Here is a 27,715-nt window from a genome sequence, read left to right on the forward strand (position 1 = left end):
GGGGTGGGTGGGAGCCCGGAGGAGAGGCAAGCCTCAGGAGGCAGGAGCCGATCCGGTCTTTTTCCCCCATCATCGGGCGCAGCACTTTGGGAGAAGCCTCCCGCTGGGGGGGAAAGATCGGATCGGCTTCAGCCTTCCTTCTCCACAGCCCAGCTCCTCCCAAAGGGCTGTCCCGATGGTGCTTACAACAGCGGAAGAGGTGCCCGGTGGAGGAGAAATGACAGATCGGCTCCTGCCTTCTCCCCCACCGGGCACCTCTTCCGCTGCTGTAAGCACAATCGGGGCAGCCCTTTGGGAGAAGCCGGGCTGTGGAGAAGGAAGGCTGAAGCCGATCTGATCTTTCCCCCCCAGCGGGAGGCTTCTCCCAAAATGCTGCGCCCGATGATGGGGGAGAAAACTGGATAATCTGTTCCTATTGGAACGGATTATCCAGTTTTTGATGCATCTCTATGGGAAAACGCGTTTCAATTAGCGATGTTTTCCCATAGCAATGTTTTTTGTGGAACCAATTAAAATCTGTAAGCGAGGCACCACTATATACAGCAGCAACCCCATGACAGCTGTGAGACATGAGCCAAGAGATCACTACACAGTGTCTCTCTATATTCTCACTCTCCAATCAGTTGTCAGAGATGATTACATCATCTTCACCCTAAAGAGGTGTATTCCAGTCTCCTTGTCAGGCACCCCTGCTGACACTTTGTACCTGATCTCTGTGCTTCGTGTTCATGGCTATAAAATTCAGGTTCCATTTTATTTGGCGTATTTTATATAACCTTGCCCAGGAGTTGGAATCTGGAAGACTGGCCTCTCGTTTTCCAGTAGACTGGGATCCCAGGAGGGCTCTTCCATCATGGTCTTCTTCCTGCCTCCTTGAAAGCAAATGGGGATCCTGCCCTCCCTGCAAAGAGGCCTTCGACACACGCATTAAGCACTCCAGGAATCCTGTCCACATCATCCGGCTGACCCACCTGAAAAGCACCTACGAAAACTGGACGAGCAAGGGCCAGAATGTGTACAGTGTGTTTCCAGGTCCAGGAGCCGGAAGCATGTGAAGTTATCCCCCGTGCTTGTGGGAGCTGGAAATTCACATACAAACAAGGGGATTTTTCTCAGCCTGAGCAATTGCAAAGGGTGGAGAAAATGGCTTTGTGTGCACGTGTGTGTGTGTGTGTGTGTGTGTGTGTGTGAGAGAGAGAGAGAGAGAGAGAGAGAGAGAGAGAGAGAGAGAGTTCTGTCCAAAGAATTCCTGGGACAACAACCTACGGGAAGCAAACTCTCTGTGTTTGTGTGGGTCAACCCATTCGGTGTGGCTGGCATTAAAAACTAGCCCGTTTAGATCAAACACAAGCAAGGCTGGCTGACTTGGCTGTTCATCTGTGCCATCATCATGCTCCAGACTTCCAGGGAGAGTTAGAGAATTTCCCAAGCATTATAGGTGCAAACACAAAAAAATTAAAAATAAAATGATGCCTCTTAAAGACTAACTTTTTTTAAAAAAAATGTGAGGTAGGTAGGCAGGTTCAATGTATATATGTATGTGTGAATGTATGCATGCATATACTATGTATTGTATTACTGTCCCACCCATCTAGTAAAAGAGCTCTGAGCACCTAACAACAATAAAGCGAACAGATATGACAACTGACTCACAGCAGGTGGCGGCTTTTCAGCTCAAGGGGTTCCTGGATGAGATGGGTTATCTACTGTAGATCCATTTCAACCTGGTTCAGGCCTGGTTATGGATTGGAGGTCACCTTAGTGGATGACCTATACTGGAAACTGGATAAGGGATCTGTGTCCCTGTAGGTTCAGGTGGACCTCTTGGTGGCTTTTAATACTGTTGATCATGATATCTTTCTGGGTAGTCTATCTGAGATGGAACATGGGGGGCACTGTTTTACAGTGGCTCTGGTCCTTCCTGAAAGGAAGAACTCAAGAGAGGGGTGCTAGATGATTCCTGTTCACCACCCTGGCCACCAGCCTGTGGCGTCACTCAGCATCAGTTTTGTCCCCTGTGCTATCCAACATCTGCATGAAACCACTGGGAGAAGTTGTCTGGGGTTTTGGGGGTGGGACTCAATAGGATGTGGATGACATCCAACTCTATTTTTGCTTTTCATCTAAATCCGAGGAAACTGTTTAGGTTCTAAATCAGTGTCTGGTGTCAGTAATAGATTGGAGGGTGAAAGCCTGGTCTCTCAGTTGTTGGAAGGATCCAGATGTGCCACAGAGGCCAAAAGGCATGCAGTTGATTTGATAGAGCTCCTTGTTGGTTGAGAAGACTGTTTTACCTCTGTCTTCCTTCCGCAAGGGTATCTGCCAGTAATCCATGATGAGGTCCAAGAGTTCCGGAAGTCTAAACTCTCTAATGTCTTATCCACTCACGGCATTGAGATCTCACAGGCTGATGCAAAACTGAACACTGGCCAAGGAGCTTTGCTGAGGTGGAGGGGAGTAGACAGACTACCTTTGGTCCCAGTTCGAACTCCTAGGGTTTCAATTTGGTGTTGTAACCATGCTTCTGGGCCTGTTGGAAACTACTGCTAACTGTTCTCACATTCCACGCACCTTCTATTCTTGCACTTAGGTGTCTTTCAGGTCAAGTATGGAACTGGTGCTCAGATGAGACTAGGAAATATGGTGTTGACTTTGCAGTTAGAAATACGCTGCTGAGATCCATTGTTCCGCCTACTGCGGGAAGTGAAAGAATCCTGACTCTGCAGCTTCACTCATTAGCAAGACCGATCACCCTCATTAGTGCGTATGCACCAACAGCAGAAGTCCAAGACAAATTCTATGATGATCTGGCAGCTACAATTTAAAAAAGCCTTGAGAGAAAGCCACAGTTTTTGTCTTTGCTGGAGGGAAGGTGGAGTACCACAGGAAATGAAGGATTCAGACATCACCACATTATACTAGAAAAAAGGCGACAGGAGTGACTGCAATAACTACCATGGCATTTCTCTTCTCATGATTGTACAGCAGCTGCTTGCCCATGTTGTGCTGAAGAGACTCCAGGTGCTTCCAGACAGAGTCAATCCAGAATTACAGTGTCAGTGCTTTGATGTAAACTAGTTTCTCCCCAGTGTGAGTTCTTTGATGTGAACTCAGGTGAACTCTCTGACTAAAGCTCTTTCCACATTCCATGCATGTATATGGTTTCTCCCCTGTGTGAATTCTTAGATGTGAACTAAGGTTACTGCTGTGACTGAAGCACTTTCCACATTCCATGCATTTATGTGGTTTCTCCCCTGTGTGCGTTCTTTGATGGGCACGAAGGCTACTGCCATCAGCAAAGCTCATTCCACATTGCATGCATTTATATGGTTTCTCCCCAGTGTGAATTCTTTGATGAGAACTCAGGTGAACTCTCTGGCTAAAGCTCTTTCCACATTCCATGCATGTATATGGTTTCTCCCCTGTGTGAATTCTAAGATGTAAACGAAGGTTACTGCTGTGACTGAAACACTTACCACATTCCATGCATTTATGTGGTTTCTCTCCTGTGTGCGTTCTTTGATGGTTACGAAGGCTACTGCCATCAGCAAAGCTCATTCCACATTGCATGCATTTATATGGTTTCTCCCCAGTGTGAATTATTTGATGTGAACTCAGGTGAACTCTCTGACTAAAGCTCTTTCCACATTCCATGCATGTATATGGTTTCTCCCCTGTGTGAATTCTAAGATGTAAACTCAAACTACTGCTACAAGTGAAGCTCTTTCCACATTCCATGCATTTATATGGTTTCTCCCCTGTGTGAGTTCTTTGATGTCTACTCAGGGCACTGCTCTGACTGAAGCTCTTCCCACATTCCATGCATTTATATGGTTTCTCCCCATTATGAGTTCTTTGATGGGAACTCAGGGCACTGCTGTGACTGAAGCACTTTCCACATTCCATGCATTTATATGGTTTCTCCCCTGTGTGCGTTCTTTGATGAGAACTCCGGTGAAATTGGGAACTGAAGCTCATTCCACATTGCATGGATTTGTATGATTTCTCCCCAGTGTGAGTTCTTTGATGTGAACTCAGGTGAACTCTCTGACTGAAGCTCTTTCCACATTCCATGCATGTATATGGTTTCTCCCCTGTGTGAATTCTTAGATGTGAACTAAGGTATCTGCTCTGACTGAAGCTCTTTCCACATTCCATGCATGTATATGCTTTCTCCCCTGTGTGCATTCTTTGATGGGAATTCAGGTAACTGCTACGACTGAAGCTCTTCCCACATTCCATGCATTTATATGGTTTCTCACCAGTATGAGTTCTTTTATGGGAACTCAAGGTACTGCTGTGACTGAAGCACTTTCCACATTCCATGCATTTATATGGTTTCTCCCCTGTGTGCGTTCTTTGATGGGTACGAAGACTACTGCCATCAGCAAAGCTCATTCCACATTCCATGCATTTATATGGTTTATCCCCACTGTGAGTTCTGTGATGTAAACTCAGTTGAACTCTCTGACTATAGCTCTTTCCACATTCCATGCATGTATATGGTTTCTCCCCTGTGTGAATTCTTAGATGTGAACTAAGATGACAGCTGCGCTTGAAGCTCTTTCCACATTCCATGCATGTATATGGTTTCTCCCCACTGTGAGTTCTTAGATGTGAACTAAGGTGACTGCCCTGACTGAAGCACTTTCCACATTCCATGCATTCATATGGTTTCTCCCCTGTGTGCGTTCTTTGATGGGTTCTGAGGTTACTGCTGTTACTGAAGCGTTTCCCACAATGTAGGCATTTCTTGCCTCTCAGGGGTTTGTCACGTGAAGTACATTCACTGTGCATTGTGACGCTCTTGCCTTTTTCTATGCACTGACTTCGTTTCTCCTCTAGGTGGACTGTGTCAAGTCTTTTGATATCTGAGGCACCCTTGAATGTTTATCTGCCCAGGGAAACCTTTGTCCTTTCTTTTCCGTGTTGATTTTTTCAGGTGATCAGAAGTGCATCAACTTCCATAGCAGGAGAAGCTGGAGTTTTCTTTATCTGTTTTTTCCTGGCTTCCCTTCTTCCCCTTTTCCTACTTCTAAGTGTGTAGATTTTTTTGTGCTCCACACTTGGGTTTTGTTTTCAGTGAAAGAATGACTGGCTCCATAGAATTCCCTTTGTTGTCCTCTTCATCACCTTATAGAGAGAAAAAAGAGATAAAAGAGGAATGCAAAGTAAAAGAAATATCTTACTTGTTTGGAGAAGTTCAAATCCCAAGGGCCCGATGAAGTGCATCTAAGGATACTGAAGGAACAGGTTGAAGAAATTGCAAAACCACTGTCTAAATATTGTCATGTCATCATGGGTGACGGGTGAAGAGCCAGACAGGTGGAGGAGAGCTGACACTGTCCCTATCTTTAAAAAGGAGAACCCGGGAACTGCAAACCCTTCAGCCTGACATCCATCTCAGGGAAAATTCTTGAGCAGATTACAGAACAGACACTTTGCAAGCAGATTCCAAAGAAGGCAGTTAGAACTGAAAACTAACATAGAAAGACTGAAAGAACTGGCGCCTGGGGGGAGAGACGTGATTTTTTTCTTTTTCTTTTTTCGAACATGGCGGACGGGTGCTACTTTGTATTGGTCTGGTCTCTATGGTTTGTTATTTGTTTTCTTTTGTTAAATTATGTCTAATTATTTTTTTCCTCATTTGATCTGGCATTTCGACAAGCGACAGAAATGACTGTCAGAGGGATGGAATCTCAGGGGATGAGAGAAAACCTTGGGCTGGGTGTTCTAAGAACATCATGGGAGGTCCAGAGTGGTTCCCCCACTTGACAGCGGTACTAACATCCAGAAAATTGTGGGAACCGAATGATCCATTCATGATGGACAGTCTAATCTCTCGGGACTTAGTCCGTTCGATTTCTGAATGGGAAGGACATTTAGGGTCCTGCTGAAGTCCTGGATTAACATCTCATTTGAATCTCCATTTTAAAGTTTGGATTAGGCTCCCACACCTAACGTCATTTACAGAAATTAATGAAGGCTCAGAAAATGTTCGGATCAAATCCCTAACATTGTTACCATCTCTACATCTTTTAACAACATAATGAGACTTTAAACTTTATAGGATACCAAAAACTTTCCCACCAGGGTTTATTGATACACTGCTTCTCATGGAGAGGGAAGGCAAGAGAATATGGTTTGGATGTATTTGAAACATCATGCGGACATGAAAGAATGACTATCTCAAGTTGGGAAGGAAAAGGAAGTGAAGTTCGATACTTCCTGTCCTCCCTGCCTCAGAACCACTGCTGCTGGTAAATCCCATGTGTAAATTGCCCTTCAGGTCACACAAATCATGATTTCTTAATGTTATAGTTACTAACGTGAATTGATATTGACAGAGTGGTGATTTGGAAGAGGGGGTGAAATTGACCGGCACTAGCATTTCATTGCCAATGAAAAGTGCTCGAAGCGCCGGCTGCTTGCACTGGGACTTCAGATGGTTTGCTCCTTGCTTGTCACAGGAAGTGCTGGAGGGTTTGAGAATGGGTTGTAGAAGAGGAAGGAGATTGTATATAAGGGATGGAATGCTTTACCTATTAATTTAAGTCTGATGAATTTACCTATCATCCATCTTATGAAATCCAACTCAGATATCCAAGTTTAAATCCCATTGAGTACTGCTTTTGCTTCTCTATCACTTGAGGGAGTGGGGGAGATGTAAATTAACCTGGAAATTTAGCTCATAACTATTGACCCATTAAAACTAAAATTAAAAGTTCAAATTTTAGAATTGATCAGCCCTACTTAAAATTATTTCTGCAACCAGAACTGGTTAACTGTCAAATTATATTATGGCAATTTTATAAATTGTATACACCAAATGATTAACTGACTCTTTTAAATCAGATATATACTATTTATTCTCACATTGCATTTTAACCACAACAGCATTTGTCATCTGAGTCTGTAGTCCTGTGTTCTAGTGTAGGGAATGAATAACATCCAAGTGGTAACGGGCAGGGAAAAGTACGCTGCTGGCCCAAGAGCAAGTAGGTCTAGAAGAAAGGGGGTCAGATATCTGAAGCCTGTCCCTTCTAGCTTGGATGCCAGCGGCCAGATACGAGATAACTTGCTCAGGCAACCCTTGTGACCGTGTGAGTGGGTTTATTTATTTATTGGATTTCTATCCTGCCCATCTAGACCAAAGGCCTACCCTGGGCGGTTTACAAATTTAAAAACAATAAAACCGAAACCATATATTATAGGTCGAAGATGGCAAAGTATAAGAAATTAAGATATGGCATGAAGGATAGCATGCCCAAATAGCCAGGTTTGAAATTTATTCCTGAAAACACCCAGAGAGGGAGCCAGGCGGATCTCCATTGGCAAGTTGTTCCAAAGGCGAGGGGCCACTGCCGAGAAGGCCCTGTTCCTCATTCTTTCCTTCTAGACCTCCCTCAGTATTAGACCCCTCAGCCGCCCAGCATGGCTGGAACGAGTGACTCTGGTAGAACTGGGTGGGAGAAGGTGCTCCGCCAGATATTGAGGTCCTAAACTGTTAAGGGTTTTATATGTCATCGTAAGTACTTTGAAATCAATATGGAAACAAATGGGCAGTCAATGCAAGGTGGCCAGCCTGGGGGAAATATGTTGGTACCTTTTCAGCGCTTTAAGAAGTCTGGCCGCCACATTTTGTACCATCTGAAGTTTCCGTGTCAGTCTCAAAGGCAGCCACATGTAAAGCACATTACAGTACAGTGGGGTCTCGACTTACGAACTTAATCCGTATTGGAAGGCGGATCTGCATTTCCCACAGGAATGCATTGAAAACCATTTAATCCGTATCTGCTCTTTTCCGTCCATAGAAACTAATGGGAAACTAATGGGAAGCTGCTATTCCGCCTTCTGCCATTACAGGGGGATATTTTTCTTTTTTCTTAGGTCAAGAAAAGTTCAGGTATGGAGGGGGGGAGGTAGGGAACAGTTTTAAAAGCACTTTTGAAATTCTTTTTTTCAATGAAGCCAATTTTAAAGCATGTTTCAAAGCATGTTGTGCTGATTTTTTCAGCACAAAGACACACAGGCAGGAATCTGAAACTCACACCTTGACCCAGGTTTTGCAAGCCAGAATAAAGCTCCCCCGCTTTCAGAAGCCTCCCGGGGGCAAGGGAAAAGCTGCAATGCTTTACTTCCAAGCCTTTTTAGGTGCTGAGCAAGCCTCCTGAAGCCTCTTCAGAGCCAGCCGATCAGCTGTTAGGCGGGGAGAGGAGGGGCAGGAGCGGAGCAAAGCAGAAAATGGCTGCCAGGCTCCCTTCTGGGTGTCGGCTTTCATCTGTTTGCTGCTCTTTTTCCTGCAGTTTGGGGGCTACCACTATATACAGCAGCAACCCCATGACAGCTGTGAGACATGAGCCAAGAGATCACTACACAGTGTCTCTCTATATTCTCACTCTCCAATCAGTTGTCAGAGATGATTACATCATCTTCACCCTAAAGAGGTGTATTCCAGTCTCCTTGTCAGGCACCCCTGCTGACACTTTGTACCTGATCTCTGTGCTTCGTGTTCATGGCTATAAAATTCAGGTTCCATTTTATTTGGCGTATTTTATATAACCTTGCCCAGGAGTTGGAATCTGGAAGACTGGCCTCTCGTTTTCCAGTAGACTGGGATCCCAGGAGGGCTCTTCCATCATGGTCTTCTTCCTGCCTCCTTGAAAGCAAATGGGGATCCTGCCCTCCCTGCAAAGAGGCCTTCGACACACGCATTAAGCACTCCAGGAATCCTGTCCACATCATCCGGCTGACCCACCTGAAAAGCACCTACGAAAACTGGACGAGCAAGGGCCAGAATGTGTACAGTGTGTTTCCAGGTCCAGGAGCCGGAAGCATGTGAAGTTATCCCCCGTGCTTGTGGGAGCTGGAAATTCACATACAAACAAGGGGATTTTTCTCAGCCTGAGCAATTGCAAAGGGTGGAGAAAATGGCTTTGTGTGCACGTGTGTGTGTGTGTGTGTGTGTGTGTGTGTGTGTGTGTGTGTGTGTGTGAGAGAGAGAGAGAGAGAGAGAGAGAGAGAGAGTTCTGTCCAAAGAATTCCTGGGACAACAACCTACGGGAAGCAAACTCTCTGTGTTTGTGTGGGTCAACCCATTCGGTGTGGCTGGCATTAAAAACTAGCCCGTTTAGATCAAACACAAGCAAGGCTGGCTGACTTGGCTGTTCATCTGTGCCATCATCATGCTCCAGACTTCCAGGGAGAGTTAGAGAATTTCCCAAGCATTATAGGTGCAAACACAAAAAAATTAAAAATAAAATGATGCCTCTTAAAGACTAACTTTTTTAAAAAAAAATGTGAGGTAGGTAGGCAGGTTCAATGTATATATGTATGTGTGAATGTATGCATGCATATACTATGTATTGTATTACTGTCCCACCCATCTAGTAAAAGAGCTCTGAGCACCTAACAACAATAAAGCGAACAGATATGACAACTGACTCACAGCAGGTGGCGGCTTTTCAGCTCAAGGGGTTCCTGGATGAGATGGGTTATCTACTGTAGATCCATTTCAACCTGGTTCAGGCCTGGTTATGGATTGGAGGTCACCTTAGTGGATGACCTATACTGGAAACTGGATAAGGGATCTGTGTCCCTGTAGGTTCAGGTGGACCTCTTGGTGGCTTTTAATACTGTTGATCATGATATCTTTCTGGGTAGTCTATCTGAGATGGAACATGGGGGGCACTGTTTTACAGTGGCTCTGGTCCTTCCTGAAAGGAAGAACTCAAGAGAGGGGTGCTAGATGATTCCTGTTCACCACCCTGGCCACCAGCCTGTGGCGTCACTCAGCATCAGTTTTGTCCCCTGTGCTATCCAACATCTGCATGAAACCACTGGGAGAAGTTGTCTGGGGTTTTGGGGGTGGGACTCAATAGGATGTGGATGACATCCAACTCTATTTTTGCTTTTCATCTAAATCCGAGGAAACTGTTTAGGTTCTAAATCAGTGTCTGGTGTCAGTAATAGATTGGAGGGTGAAAGCCTGGTCTCTCAGTTGTTGGAAGGATCCAGATGTGCCACAGAGGCCAAAAGGCATGCAGTTGATTTGATAGAGCTCCTTGTTGGTTGAGAAGACTGTTTTACCTCTGTCTTCCTTCCGCAAGGGTATCTGCCAGTAATCCATGATGAGGTCCAAGAGTTCCGGAAGTCTAAACTCTCTAATGTCTTATCCACTCACGGCATTGAGATCTCACAGGCTGATGCAAAACTGAACACTGGCCAAGGAGCTTTGCTGAGGTGGAGGGGAGTAGACAGACTACCTTTGGTCCCAGTTCGAACTCCTAGGGTTTCAATTTGGTGTTGTAACCATGCTTCTGGGCCTGTTGGAAACTACTGCTAACTGTTCTCACATTCCACGCACCTTCTATTCTTTGCACTTAGGTGTCTTTCAGGTCAAGTATGGAACTGGTGCTCAGATGAGACTAGGAAATATGGTGTTGACTTTGCAGTTAGAAATACGCTGCTGAGATCCATTGTTCCGCCTACTGCGGGAAGTGAAAGAATCCTGACTCTGCAGCTTCACTCATTAGCAAGACCGATCACCCTCATTAGTGCGTATGCACCAACAGCAGAAGTCCAAGACAAATTCTATGATGATCTGGCAGCTACAATTTAAAAAAGCCTTGAGAGAAAGCCACAGTTTTTGTCTTTGCTGGAGGGAAGGTGGAGTACCACAGGAAATGAAGGATTCAGACATCACCACATTATACTAGAAAAAAGGCGACAGGAGTGACTGCAATAACTACCATGGCATTTCTCTTCTCATGATTGTACAGCAGCTGCTTGCCCATGTTGTGCTGAAGAGACTCCAGGTGCTTCCAGACAGAGTCAATCCAGAATTACAGTGTCAGTGCTTTGATGTAAACTAGTTTCTCCCCAGTGTGAGTTCTTTGATGTGAACTCAGGTGAACTCTCTGACTAAAGCTCTTTCCACATTCCATGCATGTATATGGTTTCTCCCCTGTGTGAATTCTTAGATGTGAACTAAGGTTACTGCTGTGACTGAAGCACTTTCCACATTCCATGCATTTATGTGGTTTCTCCCCTGTGTGCGTTCTTTGATGGGCACGAAGGCTACTGCCATCAGCAAAGCTCATTCCACATTGCATGCATTTATATGGTTTCTCCCCAGTGTGAATTCTTTGATGAGAACTCAGGTGAACTCTCTGGCTAAAGCTCTTTCCACATTCCATGCATGTATATGGTTTCTCCCCTGTGTGAATTCTAAGATGTAAACGAAGGTTACTGCTGTGACTGAAACACTTACCACATTCCATGCATTTATGTGGTTTCTCTCCTGTGTGCGTTCTTTGAAGGCTACTGCCATCAGCAAAGCTCATTCCACATTGCATGCATTTATATGGTTTCTCCCCAGTGTGAATTATTTGATGTGAACTCAGGTGAACTCTCTGACTAAAGCTCTTTCCACATTCCATGCATGTATATGGTTTCTCCCCTGTGTGAATTCTAAGATGTAAACTCAAACTACTGCTACAAGTGAAGCTCTTTCCACATTCCATGCATTTATATGGTTTCTCCCCTGTGTGAGTTCTTTGATGTCTACTCAGGGCACTGCTCTGACTGAAGCTCTTCCCACATTCCATGCATTTATATGGTTTCTCCCCATTATGAGTTCTTTGATGGGAACTCAGGGCACTGCTGTGACTGAAGCACTTTCCACATTCCATGCATTTATATGGTTTCTCCCCTGTGTGCGTTCTTTGATGAGAACTCCGGTGAAATTGGGAACTGAAGCTCATTCCACATTGCATGGATTTGTATGATTTCTCCCCAGTGTGAGTTCTTTGATGTGAACTCAGGTGAACTCTCTGACTGAAGCTCTTTCCACATTCCATGCATGTATATGGTTTCTCCCCTGTGTGAATTCTTAGATGTGAACTAAGGTATCTGCTCTGACTGAAGCTCTTTCCACATTCCATGCATGTATATGCTTTCTCCCCTGTGTGCATTCTTTGATGGGAATTCAGGTAACTGCTACGACTGAAGCTCTTCCCACATTCCATGCATTTATATGGTTTCTCACCAGTATGAGTTCTTTTATGGGAACTCAAGGTACTGCTGTGACTGAAGCACTTTCCACATTCCATGCATTTATATGGTTTCTCCCCTGTGTGCGTTCTTTGATGGGTACGAAGACTACTGCCATCAGCAAAGCTCATTCCACATTCCATGCATTTATATGGTTTATCCCCACTGTGAGTTCTGTGATGTAAACTCAGTTGAACTCTCTGACTATAGCTCTTTCCACATTCCATGCATGTATATGGTTTCTCCCCTGTGTGAATTCTTAGATGTGAACTAAGATGACAGCTGCGCTTGAAGCTCTTTCCACATTCCATGCATGTATATGGTTTCTCCCCACTGTGAGTTCTTAGATGTGAACTAAGGTGACTGCCCTGACTGAAGCACTTTCCACATTCCATGCATTCATATGGTTTCTCCCCTGTGTGCGTTCTTTGATGGGTTCTGAGGTTACTGCTGTTACTGAAGCGTTTCCCACAATGTAGGCATTTCTTGCCTCTCAGGGGTTTGTCACGTGAAGTACATTCACTGTGCATTGTGATGCTCTTGCCTTTTTCTATGCACTGACTTCGTTTCTCCTCTAGGTGGACTGTGTCAAGTCTTTTGATATCTGAGGCACCCTTGAATGTTTATCTGCCCAGGGAAACCTTTGTCCTTTCTTTTCCGTGTTGATTTTTTCAGGTGATCAGAAGTGCATCAACTTCCATAGCAGGAGAAGCTGGAGTTTTCTTTATCTGTTTTTTCCTGGCTTCCCTTCTTCCCCTTTTCCTACTTCTAAGTGTGTAGATTTTTTTGTGCTCCACACTTGGGTTTTGTTTTCAGTGAAAGAATGACTGGCTCCATAGAATTCCCTTTGTTGTCCTCTTCATCACCTTATAGAGAGAAAAAAGAGATAAAAGAGGAATGCAAAGTAAAAGAAATATCTTACTTGTTTGGAGAAGTTCAAATCCCAAGGGCCCGATGAAGTGCATCTAAGGATACTGAAGGAACAGGTTGAAGAAATTGCAAAACCACTGTCTAAATATTGTCATGTCATCATGGGTGACGGGTGAAGAGCCAGACAGGTGGAGGAGAGCTGACACTGTCCCTATCTTTAAAAAGGAGAACCCGGGAACTGCAAACCCTTCAGCCTGACATCCATCTCAGGGAAAATTCTTGAGCAGATTACAGAACAGACACTTTGCAAGCAGATTCCAAAGAAGGCAGTTAGAACTGAAAACTAACATAGAAAGACTGAAAGAACTGGCGCCTGGGGGGAGAGACGTGATTTTTTTCTTTTTCTTTTTTCGAACATGGCGGACGGGTGCTACTTTGTATTGGTCTGGTCTCTATGGTTTGTTATTTGTTTTCTTTTGTTAAATTATGTCTAATTATTTTTTTCCTCATTTGATCTGGCATTTCGACAAGCGACAGAAATGACTGTCAGAGGGATGGAATCTCAGGGGATGAGAGAAAACCTTGGGCTGGGTGTTCTAAGAACATCATGGGAGGTCCAGAGTGGTTCCCCCACTTGACAGCGGTACTAACATCCAGAAAATTGTGGGAACCGAATGATCCATTCATGATGGACAGTCTAATCTCTCGGGACTTAGTCCGTTCGATTTCTGAATGGGAAGGACATTTAGGGTCCTGCTGAAGTCCTGGATTAACATCTCATTTGAATCTCCATTTTAAAGTTTGGATTAGGCTCCCACACCTAACGTCATTTACAGAAATTAATGAAGGCTCAGAAAATGTTCGGATCAAATCCCTAACATTGTTACCATCTCTACATCTTTTAACAACATAATGAGACTTTAAACTTTATAGGATACCAAAAACTTTCCCACCAGGGTTTATTGATACACTGCTTCTCATGGAGAGGGAAGGCAAGAGAATATGGTTTGGATGTATTTGAAACATCATGCGGACATGAAAGAATGACTATCTCAAGTTGGGAAGGAAAAGGAAGTGAAGTTCGATACTTCCTGTCCTCCCTGCCTCAGAACCACTGCTGCTGGTAAATCCCATGTGTAAATTGCCCTTCAGGTCACACAAATCATGATTTCTTAATGTTATAGTTACTAACGTGAATTGATATTGACAGAGTGGTGATTTGGAAGAGGGGGTGAAATTGACCGGCACTAGCATTTCATTGCCAATGAAAAGTGCTCGAAGCGCCGGCTGCTTGCACTGGGACTTCAGATGGTTTGCTCCTTGCTTGTCACAGGAAGTGCTGGAGGGTTTGAGAATGGGTTGTAGAAGAGGAAGGAGATTGTATATAAGGGATGGAATGCTTTACCTATTAATTTAAGTCTGATGAATTTACCTATCATCCATCTTATGAAATCCAACTCAGATATCCAAGTTTAAATCCCATTGAGTACTGCTTTTGCTTCTCTATCACTTGAGGGAGTGGGGGAGATGTAAATTAACCTGGAAATTTAGCTCATAACTATTGACCCATTAAAACTAAAATTAAAAGTTCAAATTTTAGAATTGATCAGCCCTACTTAAAATTATTTCTGCAACCAGAACTGGTTAACTGTCAAATTATATTATGGCAATTTTATAAATTGTATACACCAAATGATTAACTGACTCTTTTAAATCAGATATATACTATTTATTCTCACATTGCATTTTAACCACAACAGCATTTGTCATCTGAGTCTGTAGTCCTGTGTTCTAGTGTAGGGAATGAATAACATCCAAGTGGTAACGGGCAGGGAAAAGTACGCTGCTGGCCCAAGAGCAAGTAGGTCTAGAAGAAAGGGGGTCAGATATCTGAAGCCTGTCCCTTCTAGCTTGGATGCCAGCGGCCAGATACGAGATAACTTGCTCAGGCAACCCTTGTGACCGTGTGAGTGGGTTTATTTATTTATTGGATTTCTATCCTGCCCATCTAGACCAAAGGCCTACCCTGGGCGGTTTACAAATTTAAAAACAATAAAACCGAAACCATATATTATAGGTCGAAGATGGCAAAGTATAAGAAATTAAGATATGGCATGAAGGATAGCATGCCCAAATAGCCAGGTTTGAAATTTATTCCTGAAAACACCCAGAGAGGGAGCCAGGCGGATCTCCATTGGCAAGTTGTTCCAAAGGCGAGGGGCCACTGCCGAGAAGGCCCTGTTCCTCATTCTTTCCTTCTAGACCTCCCTCAGTATTAGACCCCTCAGCCGCCCAGCATGGCTGGAACGAGTGACTCTGGTAGAACTGGGTGGGAGAAGGTGCTCCGCCAGATATTGAGGTCCTAAACTGTTAAGGGTTTTATATGTCATCGTAAGTACTTTGAAATCAATATGGAAACAAATGGGCAGTCAATGCAAGGTGGCCAGCCTGGGGGAAATATGTTGGTACCTTTTCAGCGCTTTAAGAAGTCTGGCCGCCACATTTTGTACCATCTGAAGTTTCCGTGTCAGTCTCAAAGGCAGCCACATGTAAAGCACATTACAGTACAGTGGGGTCTCGACTTACGAACTTAATCCGTATTGGAAGGCGGATCTGCATTTCCCACAGGAATGCATTGAAAACCATTTAATCCGTATCTGCTCTTTTCCGTCCATAGAAACTAATGGGAAACTAATGGGAAGCTGCTATTCCGCCTTCTGCCATTACAGGGGGATATTTTTCTTTTTTCTTAGGTCAAGAAAAGTTCAGGTATGGAGGGGGGGAGGTAGGGAACAGTTTTAAAAGCACTTTTGAAATTCTTTTTTTCAATGAAGCCAATTTTAAAGCATGTTTCAAAGCATGTTGTGCTGATTTTTTCAGCACAAAGACACACAGGCAGGAATCTGAAACTCACACCTTGACCCAGGTTTTGCAAGCCAGAATAAAGCTCCCCCGCTTTCAGAAGCCTCCCGGGGGCAAGGGAAAAGCTGCAATGCTTTACTTCCAAGCCTTTTTAGGTGCTGAGCAAGCCTCCTGAAGCCTCTTCAGAGCCAGCCGATCAGCTGTTAGGCGGGGAGAGGAGGGGCAGGAGCGGAGCAAAGCAGAAAATGGCTGCCAGGCTCCCTTCTGGGTGTCGGCTTTCATCTGTTTGCTGCTCTTTTTCCTGCAGTTTGGGGGCTACCAAGTCCTGGTAAGTGACTTTCTTTTACAGTACAGTACTTTATTTTTAAGTTTCTGACCCTTTTTCCCTTCAAAAGCCTCTAAGGGGAGGGAGGGGGCACTTTTTTCCTGTTCGTAACTCGAGGGAATTTCGTATGTCGAGTTGTTATTTTCCTATCGGGCGGGTTCGTAAGTTGAATTGTTCGCAAGTAGGGCCGTTCGTAAGTCAAGACCCCACTGTAGTCTAATCTTGATACTAAGAGTACATGGACCAAAGTGGTGAGCACCGCCACATAAAGATAAGGACACAGCTGGGCAATCTGCTGAAGGTGGAAATGTGTGGAATGGACCACAGACGACACCTGGGTCTCCATGGTGAGCACCGGGTCCAGATGTACACCCAAACTGCAAACCTCAATTTTGGTGGTAAGAGTCGCCCCCCCCAAAGGAAAGTGAGTTTCCCAGACCACTGATGTCTGGGAGACCCACCCGAAGGACCTCCATCTTGCTTGGATTCAGCCTCAGTCCATTCACCTGCATCCATTGCTGAACAGCCCCAAGGCAGCATTCAAGGGACGAAACAGTGGTTGGAAAAAAGGAGATGTAGAGGGGCGAAGCAACAGGCAGTGAGTACAGAGGAATTCTCAGGACTCTGAAAACCCCTGGGTTTTATTTTGTGTCAGCAGACCCTCCAAGAAAGGGGCCACGTTTTCAACGGGAGAAGTGGGCTTGCAGCAGGGAAGCTTGGAGACGCTGGAGAATTCAGACTTGCAATCAGCTTTTTTCGGAAGAGTTTCCTTTCCTCATTGCAACTGACTTCTGAAGTCACCATGATGAATTGGTGTGTAGCTGCCCGGAGAAGGGGAGAATGAAGATTTATGATCTGACTGCATGAACAGAAGATGAACGACTATTTTTTATGGCAAGGAACAGACCAGATATGTGGGGGTGCCATTCCCAAGGTTGCTAAGCCACATGGGTGTTGTAGTGTAGAGAAAACTCTCCTAGCATCCTGTGGCTGCTTCTGAGGGGAGGAGCTGCCACCATTCTGCCTCTTTCTCATTATCATAGAGAGCTTGCTATAGAGGCCTTTCCTTAGGGCAGTCAGAGGACTTGATCAATTGCCTTTCCCCAGACCAACCCTAATAACATGATGTAACCATTGTCCTATCTGAACCCTGTCTACTATCTGTAATGCTGTCACGACCTGTGACCTTGTAATGTTAATAAAAGAGCACCCTCCTGGGGGAAGGGCAGAGATGGACAGAGAGAGAGAGATGGACAGAGAGCGAGAGAGAGGCAGAGACAGAAGAAGTCAGACTTCTCATTCTGCTTCCTTGATGAGTCGCCCACCAGGAGTACTGCTGGCAGACATCCATCTGTGTGTGTGGGACTGACTTCCTTAATCTATTGCTAAGAGACTCTTTGCTATCCTATTATCTGGTGATCACCACAAAGACCATCAGCCTGCTCATTGCCCCCTTTCCTGGGGGAATCCGCTGACTAAGAGTAAAACCCAGGGATTCTCAGACCTCTGTGAATTCCCATTCCCGCTGCCCGTTGCTCCGCCCCACACTTTGAATACCCCTCTGGGTATTGTTAATGGACAGCAGAGATGGAATGGCCTGCCCTCTCCAAGGGCCCAATTGTCCTTGTTGGAACTACAACAGCTCTCCAAAAGGTGACAGACCAGACAGGTTTGCCTTTCAATATCAGCCAGGAGAGTCAGGGAACAGAAGCAGGAGTAACAGCAGCTGAAGCCAGGGTAATCTGTGAGAGAACGCCAACAATCGCACCCCCAGGGGATGACGGCTGCAAGAGGTAAAAAGCCACCCAGGGCAAGCACAATACCCTCACAATGGGGCCAGATACCAGCAGCGTTGTCTCGGCGTCCTTAGCAACCACACCTCCCCTCAGTTCCAGTGCATTACCAGGAAGTTCCATGGTGGTCAATGTTTCAACCACCATCAGAGTCATCATATTCTCATGGTGGAATCGAAACCTCCGCGGTGCAAGCAGTAGCTCAATCCCGCGGGGTTCCAGAATAAGACTATGTAACAAGGACTTATTAAGAATATGGAGAATGACAATTGCCATCTGGGAATGGATAGGTGCACTAGTAAGGCTATGGAAAAAGCTGAAGTAAGCAGAATGAGAAAGGGAGGCAACATGAAAAGGATGTGCGACATTGAGGGGCCCAGAGAAAAGCATATCTACAAACGGATTATCTGGACAGGTAGAGAGAGAGAGAGCCAAAATAGCTGAGGGAGAGAAAGATCTGCTTGTTGTGGTTTTACAAGTCGCTATGTTGAGAGCTGCAGCAATAGCAATATTGCCAAGACCCTCTTTCCCCGCTCGTCTCCCTAACATGGACACTGACAACTTTTCAACTGTTCTCCAAAGGAGGAAAATGGCAACAGTGGTACCATACCCAGTTCTAATCTTAGTGCTACTGTTGCTTCCTCTGTCTATTGCCGAAACTCCTGAAATCTGCCTCGTCTGTAGGAACTTAATAAGTAACCTAATAACATCTAGAAGGACAAGATCATGAGGCAAAGTAAGGCAGATCAGGACTATAAGAGGAGGGAAATAATCTGTGGGTTTTTTCTTTTTTTCTTTAAATGTTATTTATTTTATTCCATATTGTATTTTTATATTATATCTTCTAATTTATTTTCATAATGTCAGATTATTAGTTTATTATATTGCACTTGGCTTATGTATTTATTTTATTGTGGGTTTTTTTCTTTCTCTCATCTTTTTCCTGTTTTCTGCTCAATTTGTACTTTAAATTAATTATTCTTTAATAATAGATATTTAGTTAAATAGCATATACATTTTTCTTCTCTTATGTTAATAATTTTGTTATTATTATATAATTTGTCTGTATTAATTTAGGGTCTTTCTGTTTTTTCTTTCTTTTTTGATATGGAATGGAAGGCCTGCCCTCCCAGCAAGGGGCCATTGAACATCTCGGTGATTATGGGTAGAGGGAGATATGGTGCTGGCACAGCCCCCACTCGTGTTAGAAGAACGAGGAACAGATACTTGAAGGCTGTTCACCGTTCTGGGACTGTGATCAACCGTCAGTATCAAGGTAGCCAGATCAGCCAACCCTCAACTCTTAAAACTGGTGTTGTTGAACGCCAGGTCTGTATCTAACAAATTCCAGGTTATTTACAACCTTATTCTGGAGGAGGATGCAGACCTGGCATGCATAACCGAAACATTGATAGGTGGGAAGGGGGGCCCTCCCCTCTCGCCTGTCCGCCCAGTTATGCCGTCCAGCACCAGGGTAGGCTGGAGGGCTGGGGGGGAGTAGCCATTGTATATAAAATCACCTTGGAGGTTACTAGGCACTCCTTGGTGGTAAAGCCGGGTCTGGAGGCCCTCCACGTGTCGATAGGGGCCAGGGATGGTATTGGGATCTTGCTGGGTTACCGCGCTCCCCGCAACGTAACTACCTCCCTACTGGAGGTGGCGGACTTTGTCTCCGCGGCACTGTTGAGGTCACCGAAGCTATTGGTTTTGGGTGACTTCAACATTCATGCGGAGGCAGAGACTTCTGGGCCGGCTCTTGAGTTCTTGGAAACCATGGCTTCCTTGAACATGTCCCAACATGTCAACGGCACCACCCAATGGGTGGTCATATGCTAGACCTGGTTTTTTCTACCAATTGGAGTGAGTGTGGTCTGATGGTGACCGACCTTATGTCAATCCCTTTGTCATGGGCAGATCACCACCTAATAAAATGTAACCTCTCAGAGGCTGTCCCCCCTCGCAGGGAGCAAGGACCTATTTCTATGGTCTGCCCTTGAAGGCTACTGGATCCTGTAGGATTCCAGGATGCCATGCGAGGTCTACTGGCTGATCTGGATGGCGCTCCTGTTGAGGCTCTGGTTGATGACTGGTTTACAGCTGATACCAGGGCTGTAGACACGATTGCTCCTAAACACGCTCTCCAACGCAGAGCTTGGCCTGTGTCCTGTTTTAATCAGGACCTACAAGCGATGAAGCAAACTAGGAGAAGGCTAGAGCGTAAGTGGAGAAAGAACCCGATGGATTATAATTGGATACCTGGCCAAGGTAAAGCCTGCTAACCAAATACATCTCACTAACCGGATAAGCAAAGCTTCAAACCAGCAGGCGGAGCTCTTCCGTATAGTGTGTGACCTATCAGGAATTGGTCGAAGTGACAGGCCTCCCCCTAGTATCTTACTGGACCAATTTGCAACATTTTAAAAAGCTAAAGTGTAGGCCAGCCGCCAGGAGCTCTCTCCGTTTTTGGACACAGTCGAGCAGAGATGTCCAGTGCTCCGCCTTGCCCAGTGACTCTTGAATTCTTTCAGCCTTTGACGCCAGATACTGTGGACAAAGCGCTTGATCGCTGTCGGGCCATTACCTCATCCCCTGACCCTTGCCCAGCCTGGCTAATCAAAGCAGCCAGGCCTATAACAACTGAATGGGCTACAACAATAATTAATGGGTCTTTCCTTGAGGGCAGGGTACCTCCTGCCCTCAAGGAGACACTCATTAGGCCCATAAGGAAGAAACACAGTTTGGCAGCAGACAAAACTGGCAATTATAGGCCCATCACCAGCATTTCTTTCATTAGCAAAGTGGTGGAGAGGGTGGTAGACGATTTGTTTCGGGCTCATTTGGATGAAACAAATGCCCTGGATCCATTCTAGTCGGGATTCAGGCAGCGCCACAGTACAGAGACGGCACTGGTCACCCTGTATGATGACCTACTGAGAGAGGCTGACAGGGGTAAAACATCCCTGTTGGTCCTCCACGATATCTCAACCGCCTTTGATACTGTCAACCACGGTATCCTCCTGAGGAGGCTCACCGAGTTAGGAATTGGTGGGTTGGCGTTTGCCTGGCTCCAATCCTTCCTCGGGGAAGAGAGCACAGTTTCGAGAGAGGGTATCGGCCCCATGGAGCCTCAATTGTGGGGTTCCGCAGGGCTCGATCATCTCCCCAATGCTGTTTAATATCTACAAGACGCCACTGGGTGGGGTCATCAGGGGTTGTGGGGCATCGTGCCATCAGTACGCTGATGACACTCAGTTCTACATCTCCTTTTCACCAGCTACAGGGGATGCTGTTCTGTCCCTTCAGCACTGCTTGGAGTCTGTGTTGCAATGGATGCAGGAAAATGGGCTGAGGCTGAACCCGGACAAGACGGAGGCCATGAGGGTGGGTGGCCCGACCATCAGCGGTCTGGGAAGCCCTCTCACATTTTGGGGGGGGTGACTCTTACAACCTGGACCCGGCGCTCACCATGGAAACTCCGGTGGTCAGTGGTGTGTACCACCTTTTTTCATCTTTGGCGAATAGCCCAGCTGCGCCCCTATCTTGAAGTTGGGGCACTCACCACTTTGGTCCATGCACACGTAATCTTGAGATTAGACCACTGCAATGTGCTCTACGTGGAGCTACCTTTGAGGCTGATGCTGAAACTCCAAACGGTGCAAAATGCGGCAGCCAGACTCCTTAGTGGAGTGAGAAAAATATCACCATAAATCTCCTACTCCGGCCACATTGCTTTGGCTGCCCATTCGGTTTCGTGTTGACTTCGAAGTTTTAACGCTTACATACAAAGCCCTAAACAGTTTAGGGCCTCAATACTTGGCGGAACGCCTACTCCCACCGAAATCTACCCGTATCACCCGTATCATCAGTCAGGAGGTGAGGCTGAGGAGTCTGACTCTGAGGGAGGTCCAGAAGGAAAAAAATAAGAAACCGGGCCTTCTTGGCAGTTGCTCCTCGTCTCTAGAATAATCTTCCTCCTGAGATCCGTGCGGCCCCCTCACTGGGCATTTTTAAAAGCCAATTGAAAACCTGGCTGTTTATGCAGGCCTTCGCTCCGGTTACTATTTGATTTATTACTTCTTATTCTTTTCATCTTGAATAATTTGATTATTGATGTTTATAACAGTGTTATTTTTATAATGTTTTGTTATACATGTTGGAAGCCGCCTAGAGTAGTCAATTAACTAGATGGGCGGGGAATAAATGCGATAGATAGATAGATAGATAGATAGATAGATAGATAGATAGATAGATAGATAGATAGATAGACAGACAGACAGACAGACAGACAGACAGACAGACAGACAGACAGACAGACAGACAGACAGACAGACAGACAGACAGACAGACCGACCAAGATCTGTTTTGAGTTTTCCTGGTGGAAAAATAGAAGATGGAAAATGACTCATTCAGGAAGAGAACTTTTGGTCAACATGTTTACTCTCATTTACTATAAAAGTTAGGGATATTTCCATGGCTGGTGTGCTCCAGGATAGCGCTGCAACTGGGAATCCATGCTTTCGTGTCTACAGCTGATCACCGAGAGACAGCGAAGCAATCATCTTTCGGTCAACTGAGGGACTTCAGGGTCGGTGTGTAAGTATAAGATGAATGAGTGAGCGAGAGGTCTCTTGATATGTGGTATACCATTATATGCATTGGAAATATAATAAATTTTACATGAATAAATGGAAAACTATAAGTAGTTGTTCAGTCTCTTCTTATGGGCCAGCTTCTTGGGAACTCGGGTCTCTCTCTCCATTAGAGTAAAAGACCATAACCTACATGGGGTAACAGACTCCACTCTATCCCTGATGTTGTTAAACGCCAGATCCATGTCAAGTAAAACCCAATGACTCCAGGATTTAATCCTGGATGATTTAATAGATTGAGCTTGTCCAACTGAGCCCTATTTGGGTCCAGAAGGCAGCGTTGCCCTTTTACGACTTTGCCCACCTGGACATTCCATCCAACGTCTGGGGAGACTGGAGGGGTGGGAAGGGGGAGTTACCATCATTTACAAAAACACCTTAGAGGTTGTTAGGCTCTCTGCTTAGAGCATCCCAGGCCTCCAGACCCTCCACATTTCAGTGGGGACCAGGTATGGTTTTGGGATGGGGCTGGTTTTCCTTTTCTCCCCACGATCCAGCACTCCCTTTTCCGGAGCTGGTGGACTTCATCTCTGTGGCAGGACTGAGGTCCCCCAGAGTCTTGGTTCTGGGTGATTTCAATGTCATTCAGCTTCAGGCTCTCTTGGAGGAAACCAAGGCACCTTGGTACATTCCAATCCATTTTTAGGCCACGTCATGGCATGGAGCCGGCGTTGGTCACCTTCCAAGAAGACCTCTCAGGGGAAGCCAACTGGGGTAAGACGTCCTTGTTGGTCCTCCTCGATCTTTCAGTGGCCTTTGATACCATCGGCCACAGTATTCTCCTAGGGAGATTCTTGGGGTTAGTGATGGGGGGGCAGGCTTTGGTCGTCAGAAAGTCTCCAGAGAGTTCAGCTTGGGGAGATTCTGTCCGTTCTCTGGACTCTCAATTGTGGAGTCCCGCAGGGGTTAATTATTTCCACAATGCTATTTCATATCTATATGAAGCCGCTGGAGGAGGTCACCAGGTGTTATGGAGCTTTGTGTCACCAATATGTGGAAGACACGAAGCTCTATCTCTCTAAGAGAGACTTAGATCATCACTTGGCAGATCTGCTTTGATTGTATTCCTGTCTTGAGCAGGGCGTTGGGCTTTATGGCCTTGTAGGCCCCTCCCAACTTCACCTTTCTATGATTTCTATGAATGAAATTCAACAGGGTAAGTGAAAAATACTGCACCTTGGAAATAGAAACCAAATGCACAGTGAGAAGATCGGAGATAACTGTCTCAGCAATACTACAAGCAAGAAGAACCTTGGAATCATTATAAATCACAAGCTGAATAGGAACCAGCCTTGTGATGTGGCTACAAAAAGGACAAACACTATTTCAGGAGGAATTAAAAGTAGACTTACAGTGTGAAGGCGACTGGACTCAATAGCCTCAGAGACCTCTTCAAACTTCGTGATTCTGGATTTTTGTTAGTTTATCAATGTTTTTATAAAGGAGAAAGGTTCTCTTCCACCTTTCCCTCTCCAAAAGAACCCCACATGCAGGAGCAGCTTGGAAGGAGATATTTGGGAGAGCCCCACACCAAGCTGCATCTCACCCACAGCAGTTAATACAGGGTTGAGCCGAGCAGGATTGGGAACTAAAGGAATAATAACAACACTCTGGACATGTTCAGAGAGGCAGCATGGTAAATAACCAAATGTGGTCTCCTGCAACTTGGCTCAAAGCGCCCCTTGGCCTGAGAAACTCACCAGTCGTGTGTGTGCTTCTGGGTCTTGTCTTTGACAAACCAAAAGTCTTTCCCCCCCTCGGGTTGACTGGAAGTCACTTCACAGGCTACAAAACAAAGCAGGAAGAACAGAAGCAAAGTGAAAGGAAGAAGAGAGAGGTTTCACACCTGTCTAGTCCTCTGCAAGGGGTGGAGAAGAACAGGTCAGGTCAAGCCCATCTCAGTGGCCTCTCGGTTCCTAGAGAGCAGCCACGGGTGACCTGGGGGGTGGCGGTCCCCTGCCCAAAGCCTCCTGGGGCTGTCAGCGATGGGGCTCAAATGCTCTGACATCCTTATCCAAGCTGCAAAAAGAAACTGCTTTCTGCTGACAGGAGAGTAGCTGGCTGGAGAGCTCTGGGGTTTTGGATCTGTGGCTGCAGAGCCGGAGGTTGGGTGTTCGATTCCCCCCCCCCCCGGGCCTCCTCCCGTGAGAAGAGCCAGCCAGGGTGGCCTTGGGCAGCCCCACCGTCACAGAAGGAAAGGGGCAAACCACTTCTCTCCCTGGGAAACTTTGGGAAAAGGGTCACCCAAGTCAGAACAAGCTTGATGATAATGATGATGATGGATGTTATAATAGTATGGTGGCGCCTCTGATGGCAATAAAAAGAGCTGACCTGCCTTCCAAAGGCTGGAGGGATCTGGTGTTTGATCTCTTCTCATTCGGTCCTGGGAAGAACCGGGAGAGATCAGCTCCATCTTCGCTCCCCCTCCCAGGGAGAAGAGAAGAAGCCAAAGGATCCCTCTGGAGAGATCCCGGGAGGAAGGAAGAGCAAAAGCTTTCCCTCTAGTCGGCTTCCTTTCTCCTTCTTACATCCTGTGGGTCAGAGAAAGGAGCAGCGGATGAAGGAAAACATCTGGGAGAGAGGGGCCTTTTGTAAACCGGACAGCTCCGAATGGTGCATCCAGATGAACCCCGTCCCCATGGAGAAGCCTCTTCCTTACAGCCAGGAGAGCTGGCTAGAGGATCCTCTCCTTTTGGGGTGTGTGTGTGAGATCTCCTTTCCGCCTCTGTCCCAAACCCGTGTCTTTCCTGGGCCTCTTTCTCTTTCTGCCTTGTTTTCCTCTCCAGATAAAACAAAGGCTTTCCCCGCAATGCCACCTGGAAGCCCCCCTTCAACACAGGGAGGAAATCCCTCCAATCTACCCACCCACTCACCTGTAGTGGATCCCCAGCCTGGGATCTGGTCAGGAGGGAGATCTGGTCTGCCCCTCCCTCTTCTCGATCCAGAGCCACTGAACCAAGTGCTTGTTAAAGAGTCCCCTTCAAAAAACCAGAGAGGGAGGGGGAGGGGGATCCTGAAGAGGCTGAGGATGACAAGCCAGACATCTGGGAGGGAAGCTCCATCACTCCCAGCTGGCCCCCCTCTTCTCTCCCAAAGCCCCATTTCTGGCACCCCCTGTGTCCCTCTTTTGCATCCCCCCTCCCACCATCCCTGCATCCTGAAGGATAGGGGGCCTTAAAGTAACTTTTCCAAGCCTGGACTAAAGGGGGGAGTGAGGTGGGGGTGTTGTATGGAAGAAAGAGTAATTGGGGGGAGAGAAAAAGCACTGGGGAAGATGCTCTGTCCTTTCCCCCTCTGCCACCCCACCCCTCGGAGATGGGGAAAGAAGGGGGGTCTCCTTGCAGGAAAGCCGAGGAGGTCCCACCGACACACAGAAAGGGCCTGGGTGTCTTGCTCGGGATCGAGACCCCTCCCAGAGACTCCCCATCTGCCCCCTCCTCCACATTTACCCCATAGGTCTCATCCACCACCACTGGGCGGGTCGGCCGGTGATGATGGGAGCTGGAGACCATCGAGATCTTAGGAGGAAGAGGAGGAGGATGATCGGGAGAAAAACAAAACAGGCGCCTCCCCCTCCCTTTGCAAGGCCTTCCCGGGTTGCAGACCGAGCGGGAGAAGGGGCCCAATCCGAACTGCAGGATCTCTCTGGGGATGGGAAGGCTGTTTTGTTCTCTTTCTTCAATGTCTCCCTGCAACCCCTTAGCTTCCCCCGTCCTGTCCCGGTCTTGCACCTCCCGATTGCTCACCTCCCTGCAGGGCCTCTGGCAGGAAACTCGCGAGGAAGCCCCTCCCGTCCCCTGCAAAGCAGCCTTTTCCCTGGGGGGGATCCTAGAGGTGGGGGGCAGGAGGAGGCCGGACTCCCAGCTTCCCACTTCCGGTTCCGCCTCGACCCCCACCCCCTTTGGAGCGGCTCCCCTTCTTCTCTCTTTGACAGCTGTCAGGCTTTCCCGTTTTGGGGGAGGAGGAGGAAGGAGCGGAAGGGGCGGAGCCTCAAGGTTGGGGACCACTGTAACAACGTGAGACGGGTTCCTAGAGAGGAACTCTCTTAGGTTAGACCCGTGGTGTCCAATTCTGGTTGGCTTGAACAGAGAGAGAAGATTCCTAGAGCGTGAGCGTCCGAGACAAGAAAGAGATCAGAGAAACGCGGATTCCTAGAGGGAAAGCACACCAGACAAGAGAGACGGATTCCTAGAGGCGACTGGAAAGGGGAGCAGGAGGACTGTGGCTTTTATACCAAATATACACCCACACACATACGTGCACAATCCCGTCTTGTGGGGATTTGATACCTTGCAGGTTGTTGGAAACGGGATCCTTGAAGAAGCAAAAAGCTACGGCTGTTTTAAGGGCAGGTTTCGGCTTCCTTTTCCTCTGCCCCCTAAGATGTCCGACCGGTGACAGTTCGGCTGCGCTCCCTCTGCCCTACCGGTGGGCTCTCTTTTTCTCCTCTCCCCCCCCCCTTTGCGTATTGTGTGTTTTTTCTTTCATTTCTCCTTCCTTCTCTAATCCGTCGCTGTTCCTGGTGGTCTGTCTGAGCTTGTGAGGCTGAGAGCAGCTGTAGCCCCACCCCTTCCCCTGAGGAGACCAGCAAGAACTTGTCAGCTAACCCAGTGGTTCTTAACCTTTGTTACTCGGATGTTTTTGAACTGCAACTCCCAGAAACCCCAGCCAGCACAGTTGGTGGTGAAGGCTTCTGGGAGTTGCAGTCCAAAACTCCTGAGTAACCCAAGGTTAAGAACCAGTGAGCTAACCCACTGGTTCTTAACCTTTGTTACTCAGATGTTTTTGGACTGCAGCTCCCAGAAGCCTTCACCATCAGCTGTGCTAGCTGGGGTTTCTGGGAGTTGCAGTTCAAAAACACCTGAGTAACAAAAGTTAAGAACCACTGAACTAACCTCCAGATGTTCTTGGACTTCAACTCCCAGAAATCCTGGCCAGCAGATGTGGTGAAGTCTTCTGGGAATTGTAGTACAAGAACATCTGGAGGCCCAAGGTTGGGGGACCAGTGAGTTAACCGACTCGATTGGAAAAAAAAACAGCTACAACAGCACCATGTTATTTTCCAACCTTCCTGATGCTGCTTCTCTCTCTCTCTGCTTATCATTGAAACTCATTTGAAACTTAAGATCGGACTCACAAGTGTTCTAATAAACCTTCTTGGA

General features: G+C 46.5%; 2 protein-coding genes across 2 annotated transcripts in view; both read right to left on the minus strand.

Annotated features, from left to right (window-relative positions):
• The window catches only part of LOC110070607 (uncharacterized), a 94,102-nt gene extending 67,177 nt beyond the window's left edge, over window positions 1-26,925 (minus strand). Inside the window, exon 1 of the mRNA XM_078386432.1 lies at window positions 26,843-26,925. The gene's annotated coding sequence lies outside the window, so the exon portion shown is untranslated. The remainder of the gene's footprint in view (window positions 1-26,842) is intronic.
• LOC144587305 (uncharacterized) lies at window positions 1,190-26,977 on the minus strand. The gene is made up of 4 exons (XM_078387382.1): window positions 26,843-26,977; window positions 24,254-24,338; window positions 11,351-12,920; window positions 1,190-4,757 (listed from the first exon to the last, which is right to left on the minus strand). Exons 3-4 carry the CDS (start codon window positions 12,582-12,584, stop codon window positions 3,049-3,051), a joined length of 2,943 nt encoding a protein of 980 aa, XP_078243508.1. The 5' UTR covers window positions 12,585-12,920; window positions 24,254-24,338; window positions 26,843-26,977; the 3' UTR covers window positions 1,190-3,048.
• Window positions 26,978-27,715: the final 738 nt, after the last annotated feature.

This window comes from Pogona vitticeps, chromosome 2 (assembly GCF_051106095.1).
Source record: "Pogona vitticeps strain Pit_001003342236 chromosome 2, PviZW2.1, whole genome shotgun sequence".
Taxonomy (NCBI): Eukaryota; Metazoa; Chordata; class Lepidosauria; order Squamata; family Agamidae; genus Pogona; species Pogona vitticeps.

Excerpts from the sequence above, each read along its gene's own strand:
- LOC144587305 (XM_078387382.1), bottom strand. The coding sequence starts at position 12,584 with ATGCACAGTGAATGTACTTCACGTGACAAACCCCTGAGAGGCAAGAAA. Across the intron at positions 4,758-11,350 it reads ACCATATAAATGCATGCAAT|GCAAGAAATGCCTACATTGT; the intron begins GTGGAATGAGCT and ends AACCCCTGAGAG.